This window comes from Ipomoea triloba, chromosome 9 (genome assembly GCF_003576645.1).
Source record: "Ipomoea triloba cultivar NCNSP0323 chromosome 9, ASM357664v1".
NCBI lineage: Eukaryota > Viridiplantae > Streptophyta > Magnoliopsida > Solanales > Convolvulaceae > Ipomoea > Ipomoea triloba.
The window spans coordinates 4769394-4784118 of record NC_044924.1 but is presented as its reverse complement, the minus strand read 5'-3'; the positions used below and the strand labels follow the sequence as shown (position 1 = coordinate 4784118).

Sequence of the window (14725 nt, the reverse complement as noted above, 5' to 3'; positions counted from 1 at the left end):
CTAAATTATGTGACAAGAGAGAGATTTTTTTTTTTTTTTTCATTTTTGGATTTTCCACCTACGTGGATAGCAAAGGGAGAGAAAAATTGCTAACTTAGAAAGTGGAGAGATAAACAATGTAGTAGCTTTTTCTGCTAATCATTTCAACTTTTACTTTAAAAAAAAATCTTTTAATATTATTTCATTATTATATTTATAATATAATATGAAAGTGAAAGAGATTTACAGGATGTAGAATAAATAGTAAAAAATTTATAAATTTAATGATGTGAAAGTAAGACTCATTTTAAAAAGTGAGAGATATTTACAAGGATAAGGATAGCCTTAGCTTTAGGGCAATTTCAATTGGAGTTAATCTCTTTGGTTATAACTTTTTGTGTTACTTTCCCTCAATATATAGCATTTACTCTGTTCAATATATATGAATAATAATCAAATGATATCATCTCTTCCTGTGAGTTCTGTGAGACCCTTCATAACTGCACACAAGCTACTACACGTCTACACGAATGCACAGATACTAGATTGTGTGTAATTTGCTCAACATGAGTGTCACAATCTACCATGTGTGCATTCATGTATTAGCTCGTGTGCATTTACGAAGGGTCTCATGGAAATATGTAGATGTACTTGAATATTAGTCTCTATAGTGTGTATAAAATGAAACTGAATAATAGATTTCACATATTGAGTATATATTGTCAAATAAAACTGTAGTTGAATTAGAATATACCGTAATACTACTGTAATGAAACTAAAGTATGTATAAAATGAAATTGAATAATAAGATAGGTTGCTAATGGTCAAATGGACCATAATGGAATTTAACGTCTACCATTATTAATAGAAAATTTTAAAATGATATCGTTTTGGCGATGGTCCACAGAATCACAATCCTTAGTAAAAGTAGCCCCTTAAAAATAAATAATTTGAATGTTATTTTAATTTTGATCCACAATACAATATGAACATTGATCAATGGTATAAGAATTGCGTTGAAGGAGGGAAGAAAAGGCTCCTGGACAGCCTGGTTTCGCCGTTTGACCAAACTCTTGTGGGGGCCATGCATTTTTCGGTGCAACAATGAAATTTTCAAAATTATCGCAGATTTTAACAATGGATAGATGACAAAATAATAAATAAATACAAAAACAATTAAAAATATCAAGAAAACTATAGTACTTTGTTGGATGACAGCATTATACATTAATAATAAACGTAATCAAAAAATTGAATTGATATGAATTGAATTTTTTATTTTTTATAATGTTTGAAATTACATTATATAAATTGCATTTTTGAATTATAAACAAAATTTGGCATACATCTGTCCCACAAAATCCTACTACCAATTGTCACCCACATTCACCTTTCACTCTAATCTATGACCAAATTATAAATGCAGCACCGTTACATTAACGAGACACGTGATCAAGAAATTGAAGTGATCGAATTGAATTTAAATTTTTTTATTTTGTTCCATATTGCGCGAGATTACATTGCATGAATTACGTTTGTCAATCATAAACAAATTTTGACATACATCTGTCTCGCAAAAACTTCATACCAACTGCCACCCACCTTCACCTTTAACTTCAATCCATGACTAGATTATAAACGCACCACCATTACATCAACACGATACATGATTAAGAAATTAAATTGAAATCAATTTAAATTTTTTGTTTTTTTTTCCATAGTGCAAGAAATTACACCGCATGAATTACATTTGTCAATAATCATAAACAAAATTCAACATACATCAGTTTCACAAAACTCTCCTACCAACTACCACCCACATTCACCTTTCACTCAAATCCATGATCAAATTATAAATGTTCTGCCGTTACACATTAACAAGACACGTGATCAAGAAATTAGTTTGAACCAAATTCAATGTTTTTATTTAATTTTTTCCATAATGCGTGAGATTACATTGCATAAATAACATTTGTCAATTGCAAATAGAATCTGATGTATATTTGTCCCACGAAAACTTCCTACCAACCACCTACACATATTCACCGTTCACTTCATGTTCGGATTATAAATGCCCACCATTTCCTAGTCTTATCTCTCCATGACTCCATGTTTTTTTTAAAAGTAAGTTTACTTTGAATTAATCTCTTTTCCTCGTATGTTTTGCTCCCCTCGTCGACAAACCTTACATTACATGCAAATAAACTAGATCAACTTGCTGGAAACACTTGATGCGGATTCCAAAACATAGAAATTAGTGAATTACCATTGATGATCATGTTGCCATCGCCATTGACGACCCACTGGAAGTCACATTGGAGGAATTGATGCGTTGCTTCATGTCCCTCTTCTTCATGAAGATGCCTTGTCACATATCGTTATGATATTAGTTATTTATAATTTAACTTATTAAGATATTAGCTATTTATAATTCAACTTGAATTTAAATAGTTAATATCCTAACAAACAGTAATAAGGCATTTTCATGATGAGAAGGGAAGTGAAGCATATGCATTAATTCCTCCAGCCGGTTTCGGTGGATTAGTGACAGTGACAATAGGAGTGAAAGTTTTCAATGGTAATTCACATGCTCTAGGATCCACATCAAGTGTTTCTGACAAGTTGATCTAATCCATTTGCATGTCATGTAGGGTATAATGAGGGAAGCAAAATTGATGTGGAGTTGTCAATGGTAATATCCTGATGAGTTGTGATAAAGCATCTTCACGATGATGAAAGTTAAACAAATGTATGAGATCTTCTAATGAGTTAGTGGTGAGAGCAAAAGTGAGGGTTGTCGATGGTAATTTTCATGTTGTAGGATCCACATCAAATGTTTCTGACATGTTAATTTAATCCATTTTTATGCAATGTAGGTTTGTCAATGAGGGGAGCAAAATTGATGGGGAAAAGAGACAAATTCAAATTAAAGTTACTTTATTTTTACATTGAGAGATGAGAGCCCTACATCTCACCCTATGTGTTTTCTTGAGTGAAGTTGGGGTACCCCTCTCTCAAAAGGGGGAAAGAGACACTAATGTAACCAAAATCAAATGAATTGACTAAAATATGAAAATTTTAAATTATGGACAAAAATGTAAAAAAAACTCTGTTACAAGAAACGCATTTGGGAAAAGAGTTTTTCACATTTTTGTCCAAAATTTAAAAATTTTATATTTTTGTCAATTTTTTTGATTTTGGTTACATTAGTGTCTTTTTCCCTCAAAAGGGTTGACTAGGAAATTTTAGTGCATTTGTAATCTGACCATGGATTGAGAAATTCTATTTACACTTGACAAATATAATGTATGTGTTGTAGTGCTCATTATGAAAAAAAATGTTTGAATTCAATTTGACCCAATTTCTTAGTCATTTGTCTTGTTAATGAATATCGTCATTCTACACAATGCTCTATGATTTTCTCGATATTTTATTTTTGTATTTATTTATTTATTCAATGATAAATACTCATTTTAGTAAAAATGTTTTTCAAAATTTTTATTTAAGACATATTTTTTGAATTACTCTCCGGCATTTAGTTATCTCTCCACGGGTTGTGTCAAATAGGTGACTTAACCCGCTATATGTCTAGTTATTATTTCAAATGGACTAGGCTAAAGTGCTAAACCGGTTAAAATATGGATTAAGTTATTAGGCCAAGACAAACAATATGAGCATGACTCGACCCACAACCTTAAAGCTAGATTAAAATATTTTCTTCAATTTTTTTAGTTTAGAGTTAATACATTTATTAATGTCCGATTAAATTATGGGTAAGTCTGGGTTAGCCCAAATAATAAAAACCTTGATCTAGCCCACAAGCTAAAATCCGATTAAATTATGGGTAAGCCTGGGTTAGACCAAATAATAAAAACCTTCATCTAGCCCACAAGTTAAAATATATATATATTTTAATACATTGTAGTATCTGTTCAAATATACTTTCTCAACCTATTGAAGCGTTCACCTCCACTGAGACTAGATCTCATGACCTCTCATACATACATGCCATTTGTGCACAAAGTGTTTAGCTGAAATTCATCTTCCTAGTAATTAGTTTTCATGGAATTTCAATTCTATTCCCCTCAAATATTTTCCACAAACCAAACAAATACTCACTTAAATTAACCTACAAATATTTCTAACATTACATTGCTTTGGTGGAAAACTTAATTATGATTAATGCATGATATGTTGACCGTAATACAATATTTACACAATAATTAATCTTTGTGATTTCACAATTTTTAGTATATTATAATTGTTTTTTGACTTTTCTCATGCATTTTTAAATATTTTTCTTCATTTTAATACGTGAAATTAATCTACAAATTAAATATTTGTAACATTACATTGATTTGGTGAAAAATTTAATTATAATTAATGTGTGATATGTTGACCGTAATACTATATATGTAACACTCACACAATAATCCATCTTTGTGATTTTGAAATCTTAGTATATTTTAATGGTTTTTGTTTTTGAAAAAAGATCAAATAGACCTCTAAACTATACACCAAAAGTCAATTACGGCCTTAAATTTTTAAAAAGGTCAATTAAACTCTCAAACTTATTATTTTTGATCAAATAGATCAAATTACGAGTTACCCGTCAAAAATTGCCGGAATCGTCACGGGAGACCAAAAGGACTCGCCCAAACCATTTTCAGCCCACCCAAATTTACCCTTTAGATGGCCCAAGCCCAATAAAAATCGAAAGGAATCGAAAAGAAAAAGGTCACCAAAACGGCGCCGTATTCCAAGTAACGCAGTGTCACACTGTCACTGCTATCATCACATCATTCAGAAAGAAAGAAAGAAAAAAAGTAAATAAAAACCTATATAAAACTCTCTGTAGAAGCCATGACTAGTACTTGTTCTAGATTCTTCGCCGGCATCAGAGCAGCTCCGACCATCTCGCTTGTACGGAAAGTCTCTCCTCTCTCCGTCTCCGGTTCTCGGCTTCAGGTTCGTGCCATGGCTGACTCATCTGCTCCCTTCAAGAAAGTTCAGATTCAGAGAGACGACACTGTATGTATCCGTTACTCTCCCGTATCTTTTTTTTTTTTTTTTTTAAATAATAATTCTCTTTAATAATCATTTCCATACCGGTTAAACGTGTTTTCCTGTTCTTCCATTGTAAATGCAGCGCGGTTGAATTCTTTCTGGTTGTATACTCCATTTTCTGTATTAAGAAATGCTTTAAACAGTCAAACAACTAGAAAAATTAGTGCGTTTTTTTTTTTTTTCAAACAGGAGAAATAAGAATCCGTTTGAAGTCGATAATCACACTATAAAGTTGTATAAGATTTTTCTACTCGGAGTAATTTTTAGCTGTATAGTCCATTTACCTTATGATGCCTTAAGAAAAATGTAAAAAGAAGCACTGAAAATTTTCCATTATTAAAAACAAGGTAAATGGGAAAATCATAAGCATGTAATGAGATTCATCCGATCAAGATCTGGTTGAGTTTAATAAGAGTGCGTAGTTGCTTATATAGTTATATTACTAGTTGATCTTGGGTTCTTATTACTAGTTGTAGCTATTTATATTTTTGATCACCTAGTTCATAGTCAACTTCAATCGGATGAGTTCCTCTTGTTCTCTACCCACTTGAGCAGCAAATTTGTCAGTTTTCATGCAACTTAGGTTTGCAGTTGCTTAATATGAAACATTAGGTACTTAATTTGAAACTTTGAGGATTTAAGTGCTTGTCTAGCTGTCTAGAGTAACTTTGGGGTGTCCTACTTCAATATTTGATTAAAAAGATGAGAACGCTTTCTTATTGTGCATTGGTTCACAAGAAGGGGAAGAAACTATTGAGTATCAATGTATTAGGGCACCCTAGGTATTCTCTTTTTATCTACAAAGTATTCTTTTTTCAAATGAAATACAGAAAGAAATGAAATATTAGGTTTGAGCTACTATTTGTAAGTGCTCTCCATTTGATTTCTTTCTATGCGAATCTGAGAAGAATGTCTCTGTTCTCGTTACTTTATACTGAAAAATTGACTGTAATTCTCTGTGAACTTATTCTTTTACATCTGTTTTTTCATTTGATGTTGCTTCACTTCATGGCAACTAAATCCCTATTCTCTTCATTTCTTCTGGCTAAAAATATCAAACAGACATTTGATGCATATGTAATTGGAAAAGAAGATGCTCCTGGAATTGTTGTGCTTCAGGAATGGTGGGGCGTGGACTATGAGATTAAAAACCATGCTCAGAAAATCTCTCAATTTGACTCTGGCTACAAGGCACTTATTCCTGAGTAAGACCCCTAGTGCATTAGTTTAGTTCAATTTGTCACTTCTCTGAGAGAATCAAAGAGTATAACTTGTTATTTTCTTTTAATTTTAGTCTGTACCGTGGAAAGGTCGGGTTAGATGTTGCAGAAGCACAACATTTGATGGAGGGCCTTGACTGGCAGGGAGCCGTCAAAGATATTCAGGCTTCAGTTAACTGGCTCAAGGCAAATGGTTCAAAGAAGGTTGGTTCTTTTTGCTTTGTATTGTTGATCTAATGATCTCAATTCTCAAATGAAACTTTTAAGTAAAATAACTTGTAATATATCAGGATGTAATATGATGAGAATTGCAATTATCTTTGGAGTTTGCATATTCTTTCTTCTTTTGCAAAACATTTAAAATTAAAAAAGAAAAGAAAAGAAAAAAACTCTTTAATTGCTCCAAAGAAATGGTTCCATAGTAGTAGATATTCAGCTTTCTTAAAATTTGCACATATGTACTATCTCTCTGTCCACTTTTTAATGGAAATTTTAATGTTTTTAATTGTTGGGCCAGGAGGCCATTTGTAATTTGAGTTTATCTCCTTGGAGAGGTGCTTGATTTCTTAAATTTGCATACTTTTGCACATTTTTTGTTTCCAGACATAACTCTAAAATTTTGAGAACCATATTTGTTTGAGTGCCACCTTAAATACAGCCGTACACTAATTACACACTCATATAAACACCATTTTGATGTTTAAAAGTAGGTGAATGGTAGTTATTTTGTCTACCTCTTGCAATCATTGATAAAATTTCGTGTACATGTCTTATTACTCCCAAAAATTGTGTAGTTGGTACTTCTCATGATTGAATCTCATCTATGAATTTATATAACCACCAAACTTTATGGCATAGGTTGGAGTTACTGGATACTGCATGGGTGGCGCTCTTTCCATTGCAAGTTCTGTTTTAGTTCCGGGTGTTGATGCTGTTGTAGCATTCTATGGAGTACCTTCTGCTGAGCTTGCAGACCCTGCCAAGGCTAAGGCACCTGTGCAGGCTCATTTTGGTGAGGAAGATGGTATTGTTGGATTTTCAGATATAAAGGTATGCTGCCTTGTTCTTGTTTAATTTTATATAGATTGTGCTTTATTGTGCACCCTTCTATTAGTCTATAGCATCAGCTGATGAGGGGAATTATTCAAGAATATTCAAACATTGTTTTAAAAAGTGATTGTTTGGGTATGATTTGCTATTCCAAAAGTAATATTTCCGAGCAGAACTTCAAAATGCATTGTTTACAACAATTTATTGTATGCATTGGAGTTTGCTTTAATAGTCAATGGATGTGATTGTGCGGTTTTGACGTGCCTTTCCAGAAGAAATATTTTCTGAGCAGAAACATCAAAATGCATTTTTTACAATATTTTTTTTCCCCATCTTATGGAGGGGGAAAACCCAAAGGGAACAAGATAAAGCTACTTTACAACAATTTATTTTCTGCATTGGAGGGTGCTGTGTGCTTTAATAGTCAACGAATGTGCACTATAAATGCAAACACCTGGGCCCCTAACCTTCAGCAATCTTTATGTCAAACAAATCTTAGATTACCTAGGCTAAATTAGTCACCAGGTTTACTTGTCTAACATAGTAACATGTCTTTTAAGGGGGTGTTTGGTTTAGGTAATCTTAGATTACCTAGGTAATGTGAGATTGGTAATGTTATATACCTTGTTTGGTGCAAGTTATGAGATTACATGGTAATGTTATATTATCTCAAAGCTGATGTGGCAGTAATGTTTCAAGGTAATGTGATTACTTCCATTTTCATCTAAGATTACCTTGAAACTAAGAACTAATCTCAGTCTTACATCTGGAAATATCTGACTGATCATATCAGATTAAAAAAAAAAAAAAAAAGCGGACACGTGGTGGCATTTTCGTAATTATCACCAACTTTACTATGCAAACTTGAATACTAAAATCTGCACTTACCAGAATTTTCCAGGTTTGCACATTTAGTTGTTAAAAAATGCACATATAATGAAATAAGAATACCTCCTGGAACTGAGTTTTGAGTGTCTAATCAGTCCTGAAAACATATTGTAGCTTTCATAATTTTCTACATCTTAGAGGGATGAATGTTTAAGGGGAGAAAAAGAAAATGTTCACACCTTATTTACATGCAATTAAAAGACGTGTAAAATGCTGATTATTGCCATTCTGTAACTGTTCTTTCCAGTGCATGGTTATTTTACTTTTAATCTGATCTGATGTTTCATCTTTGTTCCTTGCTGCATATTGTTGACTGGAATTAGTTTTCAAATATATATGTAATCATTGATGCTGCATTTACCATGACACGGGCTGAACATTTTTGTTGTGCCTGAGACAAATGTGTGTCTGAAACTTGCGATAACTATAATGGAGTATGAAATATGTTTTCCAGTCTGGGCAAGCTTTGGAGGAGAAGCTGAAGGCATCTGGAATTCCACATGAAGTGTACTTCTATCCAAAGGCTGGGCACGCGTTTATGAACACCTCCCCTGATGGTGTGCAGAGGAGGAGAACCATGGGAGAGTTTGATGTTGAAAATGCCACGGTAGAGCTGGCATGGTCGCGTTTCCGCTCATGGATGAGCCGCTTCTTGTCTGCCTAAACAAAAGCTTGTTCAAGTTGCCTCTGTAGTTGGTGATCCTACTACAATAAGGTATGCTTGCTCGTTCGTGGTCTGGTCTGGATTATTCACGTTGTATATTACATATTACAACAATAAGGGTACTGCACTTGACATTTTCTCGCATCTTTTCCGTGTTTATTGCCAAGCGGACTATAGTTTATAAATTATACTGTTTTTCCATTGGTCCTGAGTTTGCACATTTACTGTTGTTTATGAAGAAGAGTTATGTTTGAATTGGGGTAGTGCCGTAGTGGTGGCACCAAGCTACCATTTTCCTTCACTCCATTTTCTCCACCACCGTATTCACTTCATAATCAGTGATCACTAGGAAGCGGTAAAAGTTAGTAGGGGTGTGATAAGCGGATGAAATGTCCCAAGTTCCAACAACCATGGATACATATCTCAACATGACTAAAATGTTTAATGTTATAGGCAACCTATGATTTACGTAGGAGGAGTTTGATTTTCGGATCGATTAAGTGGGACTTGAGATTCCAACAAAACTGTAATTTAAGTTTGTCAATATTGCGAGATTTTTTTAAAAAAAAATGTATATTAGCTTGCCCAAATATTAATTTTATCAAACATCCAACCACTTTAATTTTCAGCTAAATGGGTCAAACAGAGCCAAAAATAATAATCCTTGTCGAAAATCAAGCAAGCAACTTAAGCAAGGTTATAAAAATGAGGTCAAATATGATGTTTCGTTGACATCGAATCATTGGGTTTTCACACTAAGTTGACTGATTAATTGATTTTTTTAATTACTCAATATGGACCTCAACTTTCTTTCATTATTTATTAGATCACAAATTATGAGTAACAGTATTATCAATAATTCACAAAGAAACAATAATTTTAGGGATGAAAGACATAATTAAGCCAAAAAAAACTTAAATATGTTTGAACTTATCCTATTAGTAAGAGAAAAATAAATATAATATTACTCAAAAAATATTGTTCAAGTAACTGGTAAAACATGATTCTCGTACTTGAATGTCATAAGGTTTTTTTTATACCTTAAGTTTTTTTACTTTACAGGACTATATCTTGGACCGCATGAACACATCCCCAAATCCATAAAGAGGTAAATGTATACACTTTTACATATAATGAGCCTAACCAACACCCAAATCCAACCCCAGAATGTTACATAAGTCAAACTCTTGTTGTAGGAAACTAGTCTTAAGAGCATCCACAACGGTTCTCCCTGTTTCTTCCCAAAATGTGAGTCCAACTCCTCCACATCACACTATAATCTCTTCTCTTATTTTCTCTCCAATTCTTCTTCCATTTTCTCTCTTTTTGGACCCTACTCATTCAAACTCCTACCACGCGCTATGCTACTGGTGCGTGGCTCTCATGCGCCATGCGCTATTGCTTCTTTTTTCATCTTTCATTCGGAGACAACTTTATCTCCAAAGGATATTCTTCTCTCCCCTCCAATTATGTTTCTCTCATTTTACCCTTTTCTGTCATTATTATTAGTACCTCGAAACACCTTAATACTCAAAAGATTTAATTAATACCAAAAGAATTTAATACCACCTTTAATATGGGAAAAGAAAAAATCAATAGAAGTGATTAAAATATGAAATGCTGAAAACGATGCATCAACTTGGTGGTGTGAAGCAGTGGAAATACACACGTTGATGCCACATTTAGAATACCCCAATAATTAATCAGAATCCGAAAATTATGGATTATCAAAAATTTATTGGTACATATTTTTATTTTGAATATTTTTTTTTATATAGCACATCATCATGTATCTTCACTACTGAGAAACTAATTTACTACCAATTTTACTCTTTACAAACCAATTTAATCTAATGAAACTATCAATATATCTTCATTAATATAAAACAAATTCAAATTTATTCATGTCTACAATTATATTAGTAATTTGCTTACCGACTTACCTATCATGTCCCGTCCTTCATTTATGGCGGTCTGCAACACTCTTCTTCTATAATGATTCTTGAAGTCAACGCCTTTATATAATGCTTTGCATGAAAAAGGAAATAAGAAAGGAAAATGTGATGAATCTACAGCTGGAAAATTATGAAAGAATTGAACTAATAATTAAAGAGAAAAAAAATGTAATGATGAATTAAAGATTTTCTTTTAAAAAAAAAAAAAAAAGAGGTAAAACATGCATGCATGTTAGAATATAATATTATAGAATATTTAGAGCATTTTCACTTTGTCAAAAGTTTTTTACAATACCTAAAAAAGTTGAATGAAAATTGAAGGGGACGGATCCTATTCAGAGGCTAGGATCAAAGAATTGATGAAGGGACTCGTTTAATTATTGATCATGCATCTTATAAACGAGGTGTACTAATTTAAACATATTTAATATTTAATATAAAGAAAAATTATGCAATACTAAATAAAAAATAATATATACTATGGATTTATAATTTTGTAAATTGCAGAATAATTCTATTTTCACTATTTACAAAAATGTCACTATTAATATAATTTTCATTTATAGTAGTATAAGAAAACATAGGTGTATTCGACTTAAATTTTTCTTAATATATGATCTGTTAATAGGATAACCCAACTGGTCTTAATCTGGCAAATTACACCATGGACCAGGATCTATCTTCATTGTAGACCCTAGTCTAAAAATAACTTCCAGATTCTGTGTCTGTAGTTGAGACATTATGTGTGTACATACAGTTGACAATTTATGTACTTGTAACTATCTTATTATGTGTAAACAATTATCAAGTTATTTGTTTACATGTACAAAACTGTTAAATGTATGTACATAATGTGTTAACTGGAGGTACAAAATTTTTGTATCAAAGTTCACAATGCAATATGAATCATGGTATATGGTATAACAATTGGTCTTAATACACCCTCATTTCTCACTCTCTTATCTCAACCCCTACCCCGGTCTAATTTTTGCAATTAGTAACTACGGAGTAATATTTAATTTGTTACTTTTTAAAATAATTACTGCTCATCAAAAAACCAATTCAATCAATCAAGTTTATGGAGTTGAAAAGGGACAAACAAACAAACAATTCAGAATCGTGAATGAACTAACTTATAAAAAATTATTTAACAATTTATACTTCTAACTTTAGGCCTAATATAATATGAGCCTTAAAGATGATACATACCACATTTAGCATGGCTAAAGTTTGGAAAGCGTAATAATTAGAGAGGCGGTGAGCAGAAAGATCAAACATTAATTGAACCGCAAAGGTAGTCGAGTAGATATGAAACATAACTCTCGTATTTAATGATTACAAATTTAATTTTTACTAACATTTGTTCGATTAAACTCGTCACACAGAATTTCTCTAATATAATTTACTTTTCATGTGTAATTTGTGAAATATTACACGAGTGAATTTTGTTCTATGCACACAGACAAATAATGGAGCGGGATTCCCTTGGGGAAGAAAGAAAGGAAAAAATAATAATAATTGAATCACGTTTTTGTTTAATTTTGCACTGTAAGCATAATATGAGTGCAATATCTGATCTTTGAAATTATATCTCACATTTTTGGGGGTCAAATATTGGACCTACATGTTGGGATTGGTTCCTTCTCCCTTTCCTCATTTGTCTAAACCTCTCATCAATTTTTTGTTGTTAAAATCATCCTCCCTTCAACCAACCATGACACTAGATGACAAAACACTAACACACAAATAATATATATAATTAAACAAAAACAAAGAACATAAAATTTTATAAACAAATATTTCAGTGCATCCTCACGGATCTTGTGATGTGGCTTTCATTAAATGAGAGTTCACGAATCAACTGATCTGGCCATTAATTAAAAAATGAATTTAGTTATCCGTCAAATGATACAATCTTAGGAGGGAATTGAAAGTTTGTTAGGAAATATTCTTAAAACCTTTCTTCCTGAAATACAGATAAAATAGGTGTGTCTATATTTTAGTGGCATCCAATGATATATAACACGCCACCCGCCCCCATACTATAAGCCAAAACTTTTCCAATTTCCACCTGAAATACACTAAAAACATTTTGTTGTTTACTTTATATTATATTATGCATTGATGAAATGTCTTCTTCTAAAGTACAAAGTCTGTGTCCAAACCCTACAAGTCTGGACAAGTAAGTACGTGTGGAAAGTTTTGGAAGCTGCTTCACCGACTAACGTTAAGATGAGATGAATGAATGTGTTGAATTTATGAGAGGTCACATGATTCTTGGTCTACGGATAAAACTGACTGCCACTGCATGCAAACAAACAAATATATATATATATATATATATATATATATAGGGTCAAGTTCTCATGCGAACAGTGCAGTCACTCACCATTAGGTACGCATAAATGCACCACTAGGTGCACTGTGGTACATTTTTTGGTGTGTGGTGCATTTCTGAACATTGTGTAGTGCATTTTTACATACCTATTGGTGGATCCGCACAGGAAGCATTGCCTGCATTTGAACCAATATATATATATATGGTAGTTGGGGTAACCCAATCAAGTTATTCAAGTTTGATAAACACAAGATTTTAAGTTTCACATTCATGGGGTCTATTGGTCATTTTGATTTAAGTCAGTCATATGAATAACCTAAACTGGTTTATCTCTTTGTGGTTATTTGCTGACTAAGGTTACAGAGAGAGATTTACTCATAAATTTTTAAACAATGATTGCAGATTTTTCTAGTCACTAAAAAACGAATGATTGCTAGCTAGCTAGCATGATAATGTGCGACGGAAGATCGAAAGTTTGAGCCGATTACTTATAAACAATTTAAATTGATTTATCGCCTTATAAAGTTTTATTGATTAAAATTACAAAGCGAGATTTATTCTTTCCTCATTAAAAAAAAAATTGTAGCAAGCATGATAACGTGAGATGGAAGCTCGGAACATGCATATTGGAGAAGACAATGCAAATTAAAGACAGCTACTCCATCTATCCATGATCCGTGTATATTAAGTGTATTTATATGCCCTTTTTGACTGGTTTCTCCCAAATCAGTGCACGGATCCACACGGGAGATTGTTTTCTGCGTCACTGTTGACTCCATGGAGAATTTGGTTCGTAGATATATGCCAAGTTTAAAGAATTGTTTTACTTCAACTCAATTGGATTACCATAATTCAATTCATTCACTTTAATCTAATCTAATGACAATATAATTTAAAACTAGGATCTGAATGGAACACTTTGGGTCAGTTCATCACAAGTAACAACCAATGAAAAAAAAATGTAATCATAATCAATAAACTAACAATGAATGTGTACTCAAACAAAAAAAAAAAAAAAAAAAAAAAANAAAAAAAAACAATGAATGTTATGTGTGGTTACGTTGAAAATGGTGTAGGGATCGGATGTCATGTGTAACGCCGGCCGTGCATACATCATTCTAGACTTTTTTTAAACTTTCACATAGTTCGATCTCATAGTTTATAATATTTTCTAGAAACATATATATAACACTAGTAGTATGTGGTAAAGATGTATGAAATATTCTAGAATCTTGTAAACTTTAAGTTTGTGTAGAGATCAAGATTTAGGGAAGGTTTCAGAGAATAATTTCTAACCCGAGGATTTAGTAGATCTCTACCATCATTAGGGATGTGGATGAGTATAAATACCCTTCATGGGGCTCATTTGTAAACAACATCTAGAATCCAACCATTCAAGAATCCAAGTTCCTAGTAAGGAGTAGTATTTTCATATTTTTGTCCGAGTTGAGCGAGGCTGACTTAATTAATTATCATCACTAATAATATTAAATATATCAAGTATATATATATATATATATATATATATATATATATATATATATATATATATATATATATATAT

General features: G+C 32.2%; 1 protein-coding gene across 1 annotated transcript; it reads left to right on the top strand.

Moving 5' to 3' along the window:
- Positions 1-4799: 4799 nt before the first annotated feature.
- Positions 4800-9123, top strand: LOC116028501 (protein usf). Its single transcript, XM_031270231.1, has 5 exons — positions 4800-5010; positions 6109-6251; positions 6341-6470; positions 7125-7316; positions 8659-9123. Exons 1-5 carry the CDS (start codon positions 4843-4845, stop codon positions 8866-8868), a joined length of 843 nt encoding a protein of 280 aa, XP_031126091.1. The 5' UTR covers positions 4800-4842; the 3' UTR covers positions 8869-9123.
- The last annotated feature ends 5602 nt before the right edge of the window (positions 9124-14725 follow it).